The sequence below is a fragment of the Arachis duranensis genome, chromosome 4, assembly GCF_000817695.3.
Source record: "Arachis duranensis cultivar V14167 chromosome 4, aradu.V14167.gnm2.J7QH, whole genome shotgun sequence".
Classification (NCBI taxonomy): Eukaryota; Viridiplantae; Streptophyta; class Magnoliopsida; order Fabales; family Fabaceae; genus Arachis; species Arachis duranensis.
The window spans coordinates 121,062,573-121,079,033 of NC_029775.3; the positions used below are offsets into that span (position 1 = coordinate 121,062,573).

Below are 16,461 nucleotides of genomic sequence, written 5' to 3' on the forward strand. Positions count from 1 at the left end.
TCCCCTCTCTAGATCAATGCCAATTCTTTCATCTGAATTACACGTGTATGACATGGGATATATAATGAAGTGATGATAGTGTGTAACTGCATACTGCTAAGGAGAGTCATCTGGGTGAATCCTGTTCTTCTTTCGTCTTGGATTATACTAACTGGTTGTTTTAATAAATTTATATTTCATTACAATAAGATGAGAAGACAAGGCATTTTTTCCATGTATTTGTAATTTTTGGATAACACTTTCTCTTCTGCATTTTCATTTTTGCAAAGCAGTGGCAGATCCTCAAAGTTTGCTGGAAGAGAAAGAAGCAGCAGAGGAGAAGTTAGCTATTAGTGATTATGAGCTGCGTTTGGCTCAAGAAGACATCTCAAAGCTCAAAACTGAATTGCAGAAAAAGGCAGAAAGTCATAATGGACTGAATGGTATTTTTCTTAACCTTTTTATCCTTTATATTTTTCGTGATATCCATTTGAGTGTTATATGATGCAACTTGTTAAGACTTGTGATATTCTCCAGTTGCATATTCCTTTTTGCATATGATTCCATTGTATTCTATGTTTTGCATACTTCAATTTTGGATGCAGCTGCGCAGTCAAGAGATGTTTCACTAAATGATGGGCAACAAATTCAAGAACAAAAGAAAAATACTTCCTTCATTGATTTGGGTCCGTTAAAGGATATCGAACGTCAAGATCTTAATTGTGCTGTAAAGGAATACTTGCTTATGGCTGGATACCGTCTAACTGCAATGACATTTTATGAAGAGGTTGGTAATGATGTATTGGTTCCTCCCCCCTCCCTAAAAAAAAAAACTCCCCTTCTTTTCTGTGGCAACCTTTTATCCTCCTTCTTCCCATACATCTTCTTTTATTGTACTCTATCTTGTAGTTCTTATAAGAAAATGATGTTCCTTTGTTGTTTGAGAATAGGAATGACTCTTTTAAGTTTTGGATTTTCATTTGTTGATTATTAGATGTAGTTAGCTATTCAGGAATTAAATAGTTGCCCTGTATGTGGCTGTGGTTATATATGTATGTATGAACTGTATATGGGATACTATATTCTTTTACATTTTATATTGGCTTCACTCTGCACAATATGTCCCTCTTGCTATTTTTGGTTCTTATTGCAGTGCATTGTTGTCTAATCTGCCATAACGGTTTGTGTAGGTTACGGATCAGAACTTGGATAATTGGCACAACACACCTGCATCTGTACCAGATGCCTTGCGTCATTATTATTATCAGTATCTTTCCTCAACTTCAGAGGCTGCTGAGGCGAGTTCTTTTATTCACTGTACTATAAACAAGTGGCTTATTGTGCTTAAACTACTGCTGAGTGGTTTTCATACTGTGTTTATTTATTTTTGACATTTTATGCCTTTGCTAGAATTGACTTTTGCAACCTACCCCTTTTGGGTTTTGTGTCTCTTTTATTGTGCATTGTAAAGAGACTTTAATAGAAAAGAAGAAATGAGATTTCCTCACATAAATACTATTGGAAATAAAGCAAATAAGTTACCAACATTAATCATGTCATATTCATTCAATCTGCTTAATGACACATGAATTCAATGCAGGAAAAATTTACTTTACTTAGAGAAAATGAAATTTTGCTTAAACAAAATAAGGGGCTGAATCAAGAAAAGGAGAGTTTGTTGAAGAACAAGGACCAGGCAAATGCTCAAATAGGAACATTAACTAAATCCTTGGAGGCAATGCAGAAAGATCTTAAAGACAAAGAGAATATGGTAGTTTCTTCTTACTTTTAAAAGGTGCTTTACTCTGTTTGAAACCATTCATTTCAAAATTATGATATACTGATTTTATACTTCAGGTGCAAGTTTTAAAACAATCCTTAGAGAACCAGAGAAAGGATCTCAGTGATTGCAGAGCTGAGATTAGTTCACTGAAAATGCAAATTGCAGGGTCTGGTTCTGGAAATAATATGGTTGTTGGTGATGTTAATAATATTCAATCTCAATATTTGGAGAGGTATGAGGAAGAAATTAAGAAATTGAAGATGGAAGTTGAACATTTAAAGGAAAAAAATATAAGAGCCCCAGAACCCAGCAATTTGGTTGGTTCTGGAAATGAAATTTCACCAACAGATGATACAGCGATAGAGATTCACGAAGACCGAGGTGCAATCTCTAACACTGTTGATGTGGCTTTGGGTGCTGTACAAGATGAAGCTGCTCAACTACCAGTTCAAAGTATTAATGAGTATGCTGATAAACATGAAGATACATCGCCTGGGTTACTTAATCCTGCAAATATAAATAGTGCTTCTGAAAGTAACAATAATTTCTCCAAACAAAATGATGGGCAACAAGAAGCGGGTAGCAGCTTACCTGTAAAATCAGATAGTGTCAATGATGAAGCAATATCTGAAAAGACAGTAAGTCCATTCCACTTTTTGTTAAGTTGTTTGCCATTTTGGAATCTGGTGACTTGGTGAAACTGAATATTGAGTTTAGTTTTGGTCAGGGATTGTCAAGAACATGTGAACTAACTTTGTTTATGCTGGTTTTCATTGCCTGTAGCATAGTGCTTTGAAAAATACTAAGATAAAAATCCCTCCTACTCTTTGAGAAGAAATAAGAGTTAAATTGATGATATTCTGAAGAAGAGATTTGTCTTTGCCACATCATAATGTAGTGATATTTTTGTTCATATGTATATATTGACAGGGATTAGGAACCATTCAGATACTTGCAGATGCTTTGCCTAAAATTGTTCCTTATGTCTTGATCAATCATCGGGAGGTTTGCTCTCTATTTTTTTAACAGTACTTGTACATGTTGTACTACATAGGCTGCATTAATTTTGTTTTGCTGCAGGAGCTCCTTCCTCTAATTATGTGTACAATTGAGCGCCACCCAGATAGCAGCACTCGAGATTCTTTGACACACACATTATTTAATTTAATCAAGCGTCCAGATGAACAACAGAGACGAATAATAATGGATGTATGTTGGGTTGTCATCTTAACTTTCTCTAATGGATGGTTTCGAACACATCATTGAGTTTCTTTGTCTTCGTTTCAGGCATGTGTTAGCCTTGCGAAAAATGTGGGAGAGATGAGAACAGAAACAGAATTGCTTCCACAGTGTTGGGAACAAGTATATTCTTGCTTCAATTTTCAACCTATTTATTTTCCATTCTGATTTTGGAACCAGGTTTTCAGTTTTTTGGTGTCATGGTTTTAGATCAGTCACATGTACGAGGAGCGTCGACTGCTTGTTGCTCAATCATGTGGAGAGCTTGCAGAATTTGTACGGCCTGAGATTCGGGATTCTCTTATTTTATCTATTGTACAGCAATTAATAGAAGATTCTGCTGTTGTTGTTCGAGAGGCTGCGGCTCGTAATCTGGCTATGCTGCTTCCACTTTTCCCAGACATGGATAAATATTTCAAGGTCAGCCTCACTAAATTTGCTTGAGGCAATCATGGAGAAGATTACTGACTTGAGACTTGGCTACAATGTAAGCTCTAGAACAAGTTGACAAGGCATGGTCTAGGAAATGGAGCCTTCTCCACTTGCCATAATATGAAAAAAAAAATTGAGGAAATAATAGTTAAGGCTGAACAATTGATACAGTTCTCTGTTGTTTTCTTTGTTGATAGGTGGAGGAGTTGATGTTTCAATTGGTATGTGACCCATCAGGAGTGGTGGTGGAAACTTCTCTCAAGGAATTGATTCCTGTAGTTATAAAGTGGGGAAACAAATTAGATCATGTTTTAAAAGTTTTACTTTCTCACATTTTAAGCTCAGCTCAGGTATTTGTTTCTCTGAGTTGTAAGTTCTCCCTTGTTACTGAGAAATTCTTTCTTGTTTCAAATTATTTTTCTGAGTGAAGTTTCTTCCCACTTCTGCAGCGTTGTCCTCCTCTTTCTGGGGTTGAAGGGTCTGCGGAATCACATCTCCGTGTCTTGGGTGAAAGAGAGCGCTGGAATATAGATATTCTTTTAAGAATGCTGGTGGAATTGCTTCCTTGGGTAGACCAGAAAGTGATAGAAACATGCCCCTTTTCGCACACCACTGAAACTACACAAGCTATGTTATCTACCTCATTGCTCGAAATGTATGCTAGGTAAGCTTAGCAAGAGGAGTTTACTTTGGCATAATACGATTAGGACATTTGAAAGAGACAATGCCGTTGAATTTGGGTGTTGATGTCCCATCCTCCTCGAAAAGGGATGGAGGAAAGGAAAAAGGTGGCACGTCATGTTTTCACAATCACTAGAATAGTATGCTCAATTCAGATTGTAATCTATATGCATTATTCACAGCCATAGACAAGAATGACTAATTTGTCCAAATCACTTTGTCAAAGTTGCTCATACCTATAATGGTTTGCTTTTGCTAGGGGGCAAGTTGAATGGGATGCATTTGAATGGATGCATGTTGAATGCTTTCCTAATTTGATAGAGCTGGCTTGCATGTTACCACAGAAAGAAGATAATCTTCGGAGCCGAATTTCAAAGGTTACTTTCCTTCTCTTTTTTTCAATTGTTTTAAGTGGCTCTTGCTCAAATTGATGTTCGAGTTTCTGCTAATCAGTATTGTGTAAATGCAGTTTCTTTTATCCGTTTCTGAAAGGTTTGGGGATTCGTACATGACATGCATAATGCTACCTGTATTTTTAACAGCAGTTGGGGATAATGCTGATTTGACATATTTTCCTAGTTCCATCCGTTCAAGAATTAAAGGTAATGGTTCTTGAATCCCCTCTCTCTAAAAGTTCACATAATTGTTTTGTATTTGACTATTCACTTGCAGGTTTGAGACCAAGATCCGCTATTGTTGATAGGCTCTCTACGATGTGTGTCTTACCACTTTTGTTGGCTGGTGTTATGGGTGCTCCTGGAAAACAAGAACTGTTAGCAGAATATTTGAGGAAGCTGCTACTAGAAGAAAACCACATGGAGAATCCACCAACAAAGCACACTCTTGAGATTATCAATGCTATCCGATTCATCTGGTTTGAATACCACCACATACATTATTCAAATATAATTGCATTTTTTCACCCAATGTTCTTATGGAGCTTTCTTTCTTTATTATTATTAATTTTTTTTGTGTGATAATTATGGAGCTTCTTTATAATGCAGCATATACGAAGAAAACCATGGTTTGATATTTACTATACTGTGGGAAATGGTTGTTAGCAATAATTTAAACTTGAAAATAAATGCCGCCAAACTGCTTAAAGCTATTGTAAGCTGCTTTTTTTTCCTTGGTTTCTGGTTTACCTTTCATATAATTGTGGAAAAATAACATCAATATTTTCATTAATAGGTCCCGTATATTGATGCAAAGGTTGCTTCAACTCATGTTTTGCCTGCCCTAATTACTCTTGGATCTGATCAAAACCTGAATGTGAAGTATGCAAGTATAGATGCATTTGGTGCTGTGGCTCAACACTTCAAAAATGATACGGTATATGTTATTTTTGTTTCTCCTTGGTTTCTATTAAGATAGTGATGTCAATCCATTTCCACATTCCGAATTCATGATCACATGAGGTATCTTTCAGATTGTTGACAAAATACGGGTTCAAATGGATGCTTTTCTTGAGGATGGCTCCCATGAAGCTACTATTGCTGTTATTCGTGCATTGGTGGTGGCAGTGCCACATACAACAGAAAGACTTAGAGATTATATCCTTAACCTTGATTTTTGGAAAACAAATATGTTCAAAATCTCGCTTAATGTCCTGACATTTTTGTGTCATTTCCGTAGCCATATGGATTTTTTTTGTTGGCTTTCAAGATCTCTTAGACTGTTCAGTGGTTTTCCTTTAACTCAACATACATCTTTTGTCCAAGATTTTCCAACTTACAAGTACACCAAATGCAACAAGTGATTTGATGCGTAGACGAGAGAGAGTGAATGCATTTTGTGAGGCAATCCGTGCTTTGGATGCTACAGGTTAGCTCATTAAGTTAATTATATATCAAGCTTGCATCTCCAAACACTTCTCAATCTATTTATGCTGTTTTAATGAAATCTTAACAGTCCAGTATTCAAGTTGCACGTAGCGACAAGCTAACAGATACAACCTTGTTCTTGTTCTCTAATCTGTAATAGGCTTTGGGGTGTTTAATCTGTTGCATTACCATTTTTACATTTGCATAAGTTAGGTAGGCAGAATGAGGTGTGCTTGGAATGACCATGGTTTTTTAGCAAAAGAATCCTTGACTCTTGTTGAACAGTGGCTAGATTATGAAGAAGTGTGCTATTCAACTGTTGATAGTAAGACATTTGTTTGGTTAATTGTAGAAAATAGACAATATATCCCAAAAAAAAAAAAAGAATCATGATGTGTATCTAGTCTCTCATTCTTTACATATCCTCACCAAAATTGTCCTAATTTAATAATAAAAAAAAAGAAAAGAGAATCTTTTCACACTACCAGTATTTTGCAATCTAGAACTGCAACAATCTTATTGTGAAAATTTTCTAGTTTACAAGTTCTGATCTCTGACTTTATTTTGATGATTTTGAATATTTATTTCTTTAGATTTCCCTGCAAATAGCGTCCGGGACTACCTTTTGCCTGCTATACAGAACCTCTTGAAGGACGTGGATGCACTAGATCCAGCCCACAAAGAAGCTCTTGAAATTATTATGAAGGAAAGATCAGGGGGAACCTTTGATTCTATCAGTAAGGTGATGGCCGGCGCTCATCTTGCACTTCCGACATCAGTCAGCAACATCTTCGGTGAGGGTGGGTTGCTTGGAAAGAAAGATACCACTACTGACCCGTCACCAGAGGCTGCTTCGTCGCCAAATACTGGTGCACCTTCACCAGCAGAGGACACTAGATTCAGGCGCATCATGCTCGGAAACTTCGGTGACATGCTTCGTGGCAAGGGAAAAGCCCAAGAGGATGGTCAAAAACAATAAGATGCATGTACTTCTTCATCGTGATTCTCATACATCAGGTGAAGGTTGCTGTTGTTTAATTTACTAAGTATACAACCACCAAGACAAGCCCACTTGTTGGGTTCTAAAGTTTCTCATACAAATTAGACAGTTCTTTAATCCCTTTACAGTGATTTTTACGAGCTAGGAGAAGAAAATATAGTTAAGAGTTATTTTATCGCAGTTTTGATGTGTTTATATATATGTTTTTGGACTCTAGGCTTCATGTGGAGAGCAGAGATTTGAATCCAGGACGCGGCTGAATTTGTATATTTGTTCATTGAATTATGGTTTGTTCTCTACCTTGTGCATCATTGTTATTTGTTATCATGGACTGTCATATAATAAAATTAACGCCCATTCATCATATTATATTTCTAGAAAGATCCATCACTTTTTTTAAATGAAAATATTATGTTATACTTGTAATTAAAATAGAATAATTAGTAAATTATAGCTAACAAATTACTGTAACACGAAAAAATAATATATGATTAGAATCTAATATATAAATTAGAAAAAAGAAATTATATCAGAATTTATTATTCCAAAAAAAAACAAAACTCAACATAAGGTTCAAACTAAAAAATTCATGTAGTTTTATCTAATAGTTTGGGATAAGTAATTATATGGCATTGGATGATTTATATATCGTATCTTTTCTTAGAGGAGACGGTGTATTGTAACAATACAATCTTAGATGGATTAAGTTTATTTAAAGAACATTTGTTTTTCATCATGATCATACATATGAAATTTAGAGGTTAATTAAATTTTCTCATTTCACCTTACAAATTAACCACTCTATCTACCACTCGACTTAATCTTTTCTAAAATTTAGTATTAGATTTCAATTAACCTAATTCACCAAGCTGGATTTCATAATACAAGCAACTCTCTAAGGTTATTATTATTATTATTATTGTTATTATTATCATCACAAGACTCGAATCACAAGAAAAAGGTACACAGATAGATGGGCAGATAGATATAGGAAATTGAGAATGTGCCGAAAACAATGTATGTATGGGCAGATAGATATGGGAAATTGAAAATGTGCAGAAAACAATGTACGTATGTATGTATGTAGGTATTATTATAATGTTCCTATTATTATTATTTCATTGAGTATTATCTCTCATATACAATACGTTGATGCTTGATATCACGTGGTCCGCAAGCAACTAAGATGCAAATGAAGTGTATGTAGTTAACACTACTCTCCCAGTATATTGCTGATCTCCTTGATTCACGGATCCTTGCTGAGTACTAATGTTTTATGTCTTCATTGATGCCTTATCAATTTCGATTTGATTCCAAAATATATAGAATTTGAAGTGTGTTTATGTACGTGTTTGCCTGCTTGCATGCTCCATCAGCAACTCGAAAATAATGACGCATTTTTTTTTCAATATTCATTAAGAATAATGCTAATGAACAATAAAATTTATCTAAACTGGTACAAGTTTCCAAGACACTTTGCTTGAATCCTATTTTAAGTCTCTATATATGGTGTGTGGAAAGAAAGGTCAATTTATCATTTTTCTCGTTATTTATCACAGTGGCTACACAATAATATAGAATAAGATGAAAATTTACGTATATTTGTCTTCATGTGAAGTTGATAATTAAAAATTATTAAATAATAATTTAATCAAACCTCTCAATTATCTAACGATTCTTAACTATCAACTTCACGTGAACATGACGAAATTTAACATTTACGGTACCGACCAAACATGCAATAGCAATAGCAATACCTAACATGTGACGATGTTGCTGGGATTATTACTATACATGCAATACCTAACATGCAACAACTTCTTTTGGGGATTTCTAGTTTTCTACTACGCACACATAAAAAGTACCTCTCCACATTTTCTATAAAAAGCGAAAAAAAAGTGAATTATTTCCTTGTAACTTAATAAGTAATTAAGGTTTTAATGAAAATAATTTGTTCACATCACAAGTCACAACACCCTATTAAATAACGATGTTAACTTAAAAAAATAAAAAGAATGTTCAATTATTCACATAAATCAAATTAAAATCAATAAATTAATTAAAATGGATTTACCGACAAATAATACAAATAAATCAATGAATTTGGATTTAACAGATGAGAGCCTTTTTATAGTGACATCTTATTTTTCAAAAGCATATAATAGATGATCAGATCATCACAATTAGTGAAATGTGGGCACAAGATATGATGAATATAATTAGTTGTTTAACTATTTGTTCCTTAATCATTATCCTAGATTCTAAAAAAATATTAATATTTTCATTTGTTTAGTATAATTAGGATGCACACACTTTATTTCCATTTTCTTATTATTATTATTGTAATAAGCAATATCAATTTTATGATCATATAATCCTAATTAAGAATCAATGCATGGCATGTGGGAGTTGACGGGATTGACGGTGCAATTGTTATTTGCCACGATAAGCAGAGAGCATTGACGATGTTAATGCAAAAATAATTGCATCCCAACGACCCTTTTGTCGCTGGGACCTTCACCCTTTAATTCCTTCCCACATAAGGCAACAGTTTAATTATTTATGATTCAAACCAAACACAAGACAAATCATAGAAAAGGTGTTTACGGAGGCTAAAAAATTTAAGGTGGCTTCTTCATCATAAATTCATAATATTATGAATAGTTAAACAATTTAATATGTTTGTTTTAATATATTTAATTAAATTATCTAAAAATTTATAATATCATTTATATATAAAGACGTTTTGTTAGAAATAATTTCTAAATTTTAAATATGAAAGAGTAATAAATATATATGATTTTTATTGTGTGATCTGTGCATATATGAGAATATTTTAATATTGTAATAGGTTTTAATGAATTTGAATATTTTAACAAAAAAAATAATTTTTATGAGAAAAGGTTAATTAAAATCGTGTTCTTATTTTGTCCCACCGAAATACTTTGATTCATAGGTTAGTATTATACTCTTCTAATCCGTATTTGTATAATACCAATATAACATTCATTTAAAAACAAATTATAGTTTATGGAGAATATTTAAAATATTTTAAATATATTAATAAGAATTTAAGTTCTGCTTATAATATTAATAAAAATAAATTACTTTTGATGATATGGATTAAAAAAAGTTGATTAATATTAATTTATATACAAAATAAAAAAAATAAAAAAATATTGATCACCTAATATTTTTCATGACAATATATATATGTATACTTTTTTTAGGTGAAAACTTAAGTGCAATCAACTTCACATGAAGTTGATAGTTGAGAGTCGTTAAATATTTTGATTAAATTTTTATCTAACAGTTCTCAATTATCAATTTTACACGTGAAGTTAACTGCACCTGAATTTCTACTTTTTTTTTTTATATTATCATGAATAGGAATCGCTTTTAAAATTAAATATATTTTAAGAGATTGAGAACTACTTCTAGTAAATACATTTCTTTTAAATTGCTCTCCAAAATTGTATATAAACACCCTCACAACCACACTTTCAATGCATCCCAATAGTCCACACTACTAGTGTTTGCACTAATAATTAACAAATTTTTCACAACATCATATCTAGTTATCTACATCATGATGATGAAGAAGGTATGTGCAGTGTTGGTGGTGGCACTAATGGTTCTTGTGGAGGTGGCTCCAATGGCTGAGGCTGTGACTTGCGCCCCAACAGAGTTGAGCCCATGTCTTGGGGCCATCACCAGCGGCTCACCACCATCAAGTGTATGCTGCCAGAAGCTGAGGGCCCAGAAGCCATGCTTATGTAGTTACATCAAAAACCCAGCCTTGAGGGGTTATGTTAACTCTCCTGGTGCTAGAAAGGTTGCTAGTTCTTGTGGGGTTCCTTTACCTTCATGTTAATTAATCAAGTTCCTTTTTCTACACATAAAAATAAAAACTATTGTTAGAATTTTTTCGACGAAAATTTTAAATAAGCATGCATGATGGTTCGTTATTAGATGAAAATCATCTAATAATCGATAATCATACATGCTTGTTTATTATGTTCTCTCGATTAAATTTTAACAAGGTCTCTTGTTGTGTCCTTTGTTTTTTTTTTCCTTAGTGTTGAATTTCTAAATAATGGGCTGGATGATATTCTAATAAGGGTATTATTTAGTTTTAAAGTATTTATTGTATATCGTTGCTTGTGTAACAACGATGTATAATTAGCGTCTATTTTGCTATGTGTAACAAAAACTTATATAAATTAATGGAATAATTCCTTAATCTCTAGAGTCTAGATCAGAGTGGTATTTGTTGTACAAATATATATATATATATGAAATGAACTATGTATGTTGAGTAATTTAATAACTCATGAATTAAGGTTTATCAGTATAAACTACATCGTTAACAATATAAAGCTATTACAGGTATGATGATTGAATTGCTAATAAGTTTAATTATTCTTTTCAATTGATATTCAAAGAATTAGTGTTTTTATGTATTGATTTTAAATTAATTGAGAATGAGATACATGAAGGAGAGTTCATTATAACTCAATACCAAGAAGGAAAAAAAAAACAAGAGATTTGTTTCGGCATTTATTAGTAGTATCATATCTCTATTCATCACTTCAATAAAGTGGTCACTAGCTACTACTAGTAAAAAAAAAAAAACAATGACATAAATTCTTACATGTTTATATATACTATGAATTATGTAATCTAAATCCTAATCAATTTAATATTATAAATTGACTATAAAAAACTTTTTATTTAATTTTTCACTATTATTAACTTGCCAATGAATTATATTTCAAATGACATAGTCTTTTCATACTCATCTAAGAGATCACGAATTTGAGTTTTCTTATCTTTAATAAAAAAAAAAATATATTGATGACGAGGCTTACATGCATCCCTTATTATTCTTCAAGTATATGTCATTTGACAATCGAAAATTAGTAATATTCATATATTTTAATTTAAAATGCAACTATTTATGCACCTCTTAATATATTAGAATTAATATATAGTATTAATTGTTCATTTAAATAAAGTTCTACATTAATAAGCTAGCTAACTAGTTTGTATCAAATATGAATAATTTGTTAATATATCAATGTATTAAAAAAATACAAGTACTTAGAAATGAATAAAGTAGTATATATATTATTTCCCTGCAATTAGAAAGAGGGTTCAAGTTAATTATTTGTCGGTATTTATTTTTAAATGAAGTGAGTATGGTCACATCATGGTGAGCACGCATGGCAGTTATTACAAGGCAAAAAAAAAAAAAATAAAAGGTAATACACACATTTAAGTGCTTGTACTGATCAATCAATTAATCTATATGTAGTATATACGATAGAAATAAAGGTAGTTATGAAATGTAAGCACCGAATTTTCTTATGAAAATGAAATACATACCCTTCAGTTTAGGTAGTAACCATATAGCGAAAGAAGCTAAGCTAAGTGAGATCAGAGAAGAATATATAGGAGACCATGTTTGTAAGTAGCATATAAGAAATTATGATGCGTTTGGTGTATGGTCTTCATCAAGAAGTAAATGAGCAAAACATAACATAAAAGTACGTACCATATTATTCTATGTTATAATAATATAAGCATAAGTTTCCTTAGCTAGCTATCTACTTGAACAATAATAAAACCAATAATAAGTTTGAGTGCTAAACAAGTCTGAAGAACATTATTAATGTATCATGCATGTAGTTTTCAATGCTCCACTTCTACTTTAATTTTCCACTTGTCGTTCATATATATAAATCATGGATTTAGATCCTCTAAAATTTGAATTTCACTTTAGAGAGTAAAGTGTAATATTTTTACATTTGAATAGTTTTTCTTTCATATTTATTTTTTGTCCCACATATGAAATAAATGGTGAGAGATCACACTTTACTTTCTAAAGTAAAATTCAAATTTTAGAGGATCTAAATTCATAAATTATATATATGCATGCATACAATACGACCATAACATAAAATACAATAAGTTCTATATATTTAAAGGCTAATAATAATAATAGAAAATAAAGGAGATTCCATGTTGAAGTGGAAAAAGAAAAACTTCCAATCTTTTGAGTATAAAATACCTGATTTCTCTGCTATTATCACGAAAGCATAATTGTCTGGGTGGTGTAGTTGGTTATCACGCTAGTCTCACACACTAGAGGTCCCCGGTTCGAACCCGGGCTCAGACATGGTTTTTTCCTTCCTTTCCTTCACCGTTTATGTTTTTTTGGGCCGGGTAGGTGGGATGGGCTTCAAGTAAGATTTTTGTGTGAATCTTAAAAGGGCTACAGGGATGAGTCCATTATCACAAACAACTATGTGGGCCTCGATGAGTGGAGAAATGTTTCCCGTCACCAAAAAAGCTTAATTTTTCCCCCCTTTCGTTTTGGGCCCTTATATTAAATATTTAAGTTTAGCTGTTTAGGATTACAGACAGATACTTGGTCCAATGCCACGTCCAAAAGAAAAATATTTGGTCCAATCTAAATATATATATATAAATTTAGGAGTCAATATTTGTCAATATTTTTTTCATTAATATTAACAAATATTTTAGAATAACATTTATTTTTTATACATGTATGATGGGCCACAACTAGTGTGAAAACTCAAGGTGGTGTGACAGAAGAATTTTCTATTGGTATAGGATTGCATTAGGAATCATCCTTAAGTCCATACCTTTTCACATTAGTCTTGGAAGTACTCACAGAGCACATCCAAGAGCCTGTGCCATGGTGCATGCTTTTTGCCGATGATATCGTCCTTATGGGAGAGTCAAGAAAGACCTAAATAAGAAGTTGGAGTTATGGAGAGAAGCTTTAGAAGTGTATGGTCTGCGCATAAGCCGTAGCAAGACGGAATATATGGAATGTAAGTTCAGTTTGAGAAGGAAAAACCTCAATATAGAGGTGAAGATTGGAGAAAACATCCTACGAAAAGTTAAAAGTTTTAAGTATCTTGGGTGCATCATACAGGATAATGGAGAGATTGAACAGGATGTAAATCATAGGATCCAAGCAGGTTGGTCAAAATGGCAGAGTGCATCTGGTTTTATATGCGACAAAAAAATGCCTCTAAAACTTAAAAGTAAATTCTATCGCACCGCTATAAGACCAGCTATGCTGTATGATACGGAGTGTTGGGCGGCTAAAGGGGAGCACGGACATAAGCTGAGTGTATCCTTTTCTTTTATAAAAAGGCAACACGGAGAAAAGTATGAATAGGCTACGCTTTTCAAATGTAGCTTAAAAAAAGTATGGTTGAATGAGTATTTTTCTTGTAGTGGTGGCAGAGATGAAGATGTTGAGATGGATGAGTGGTCATACGCGATTTGATAAAATAAAAAATGAAGATATAAGGGAGAGAGTTGGAGTAGCACCCATTGTGGAAAAGATGGTTGAATCGCGTCTCAGGTGGTTTGGACATGTGAGAAGAAGACCGATAGAACATCCAGTCAGGAGGGTAGATGAGATGGAAGATGGACAAAAGGCGAAAGGCAGAGGAAGACCTAAGAAGACCATCCATGAGATGGTTAAACGAGATCTACATGTAAACGGTCTCTCTGCAGACATGATACATGACAGAGTACAATGACATCGTTTGATTCATGTAGCCGACCCCACTTAGTGGGATAAGACTTTGTTGTTGTTGTTGTTGTATTATTACTGTTCCGGTCCAGAACTGGATCCGAGGTATTGGTCGGTGACCACCGAAAGAGGCTTGGTGGCGTCCTTCTCCTGTATGTTGCATCGCAAGTTCCTTTTTCGTCTAATTAATGTGGAGAATCTGTAAAAGAGACTCCAATACTTAAGTTAATTCGTGATAAAAAAAATAATAAAAATGCTTTGCTAAATTCTACTCTGTGTTTATATCTATTAATATTGTATGTGTTAGTCATTCATAGTATCTTATTTATGCTTGAACGAGTATATTTGTTGTGATCCTAAAAATTTTAGAATCTGAGCCGAAGTATAGCAAAAAATTTTTTTGTTTGATATAACCAATCTTAAGTATAATATCGGGCTAAATTATTTGGTACGGATCAATTACAACTTAGAATTCAAATTTTAGAATTTAAGATTTAGAATTGTTCGAAAATTTATATAGCAATTACTTTATGTAACTGGAATCACGGGTCTTGATTATTGGTTTTTATATTACAAAAGGTTTCCCTATTCCATCATGAGTTACTTTCCGTTGCAATATATAACAATCAAATTTTTCCCTTAATATTTTGGATCTGCATTTATTTTCCAGAGAAAGCTAATATAAGTAATAGTAATACCTTAGTTATTGTTCCATCATACGCAAATAGTAATAGTAATCTAAAATGCTAGGGACCAATTTATTAATTGTTTTTGAAAAAAAAAAAGATTTGTTAAGAACCAATTTAAAAAATTTTATTCAATAAGTAAAGTTTCAGCAAATCATATACGTTTATTATCATTCAGTTTTAATGAATAATCTTCAAAGTCATGAATTGTTTGGTGAAATTTATCACTACTGAATTGGATAAAGGTATTGCGTAGGCAGTGACAAAAGAAGAGGAGGTATATATATCCTACAATTTCGAATTCAATTTTTAATTTAGAAACAGATAGATACATGCTATCCATGTTTGTTTTTATGTATCATTGTCTATTATTGATTATTAATAATTGTGGAATAATGGTCAATATATATGGTCAGCTGTTATAGGTAACATTATTTAAAAGGCTTGATCTTGAAAATTAACAAACGGCATTAAATTTAGAAAACGGCAGTACTAGATAAGAGCTTCACCAAACAAAACCTTATTTTTCTCAATAATGTGATGATTACCCCAATCCTAATCTTTTTTTTACGTCTTTTATTATTCTATTTCTATTTCTCTAACAACTGCCATGCATGGCATATTGGCCTATACCCATGTGTGGTTTTCCATGTGGATGTTAAAATATATGAAGCATGGCCATTAATATAGGATGATATGTAGGGGTGGCAAAGCAGGTAGTCCACCCTATTTTGCCGTAGATTTTAAAATGTAATTCAACCTTTTTTTTCTTTTGAGTTCAACGGATTGGTTCCACGGATTCGGCCTATTTTAATATTTTACCATATTTAATAATATGATATGATTTTTATTTAAGAATTATCAAATAGTTTGTAGTTTATATCATTAATTTATTAGTAAAACAAAAGAGCTAATTAAGATTCATGCATATTTATGAATACCTTTTAGCTAAACGAGAGGAATAATTATAATCTCGGCATTGAAATATATAAATTATTGTAAATTGAGTAGTAATTTGATTATTCGTCACACACACATATATAAATTAATTATGCACCTATTACATTGAGGGGTTAATAGTGATTTAGTGAAAAATATCTCAAAGGATCATAAATTAATTTGTCAATATTAGACGTCTCAAATTTATCGATTTCTCAAAGATACAATAATACATGAATTTGATCATTTCATCCATTTGAATTCCAATGATATCCAATAGTAAATTTTTTTTTTTAATTATATGTTATTTAGACAGAAAA

The 16,461-nt window shown here is 32.4% G+C and overlaps 1 protein-coding gene and 1 non-coding gene across 2 annotated transcripts in view; both read left to right on the forward strand.

Annotated features, from left to right (window-relative positions):
* The window catches only part of LOC107486920 (uncharacterized), an 8,507-nt gene extending 1,206 nt beyond the window's left edge, over positions 1-7,301 (forward strand). The window contains exons 2-20 of the mRNA XM_016107492.3: positions 273-422; positions 585-766; positions 1,170-1,277; positions 1,580-1,750; positions 1,837-2,400; positions 2,693-2,767; positions 2,843-2,971; positions 3,050-3,124; positions 3,212-3,421; positions 3,631-3,783; positions 3,883-4,097; positions 4,374-4,491; positions 4,584-4,716; positions 4,787-4,988; positions 5,119-5,224; positions 5,306-5,446; positions 5,544-5,667; positions 5,822-5,938; positions 6,531-7,301. Coding sequence (XP_015962978.1) covers positions 273-422; positions 585-766; positions 1,170-1,277; positions 1,580-1,750; positions 1,837-2,400; positions 2,693-2,767; positions 2,843-2,971; positions 3,050-3,124; positions 3,212-3,421; positions 3,631-3,783; positions 3,883-4,097; positions 4,374-4,491; positions 4,584-4,716; positions 4,787-4,988; positions 5,119-5,224; positions 5,306-5,446; positions 5,544-5,667; positions 5,822-5,938; positions 6,531-6,916 — 3,359 coding nt within the window. The 3' untranslated portion in view covers positions 6,917-7,301. The remainder of the gene's footprint in view (positions 1-272; positions 423-584; positions 767-1,169; positions 1,278-1,579; positions 1,751-1,836; positions 2,401-2,692; positions 2,768-2,842; positions 2,972-3,049; positions 3,125-3,211; positions 3,422-3,630; positions 3,784-3,882; positions 4,098-4,373; positions 4,492-4,583; positions 4,717-4,786; positions 4,989-5,118; positions 5,225-5,305; positions 5,447-5,543; positions 5,668-5,821; positions 5,939-6,530) is intronic.
* Positions 7,302-13,044: 5,743 nt separating this feature from the next.
* Positions 13,045-13,118, forward strand: TRNAV-CAC (transfer RNA valine (anticodon CAC)). The gene has a single exon. It is a non-coding gene; the product is annotated as a tRNA-Val (tRNA).
* Positions 13,119-16,461: the final 3,343 nt, after the last annotated feature.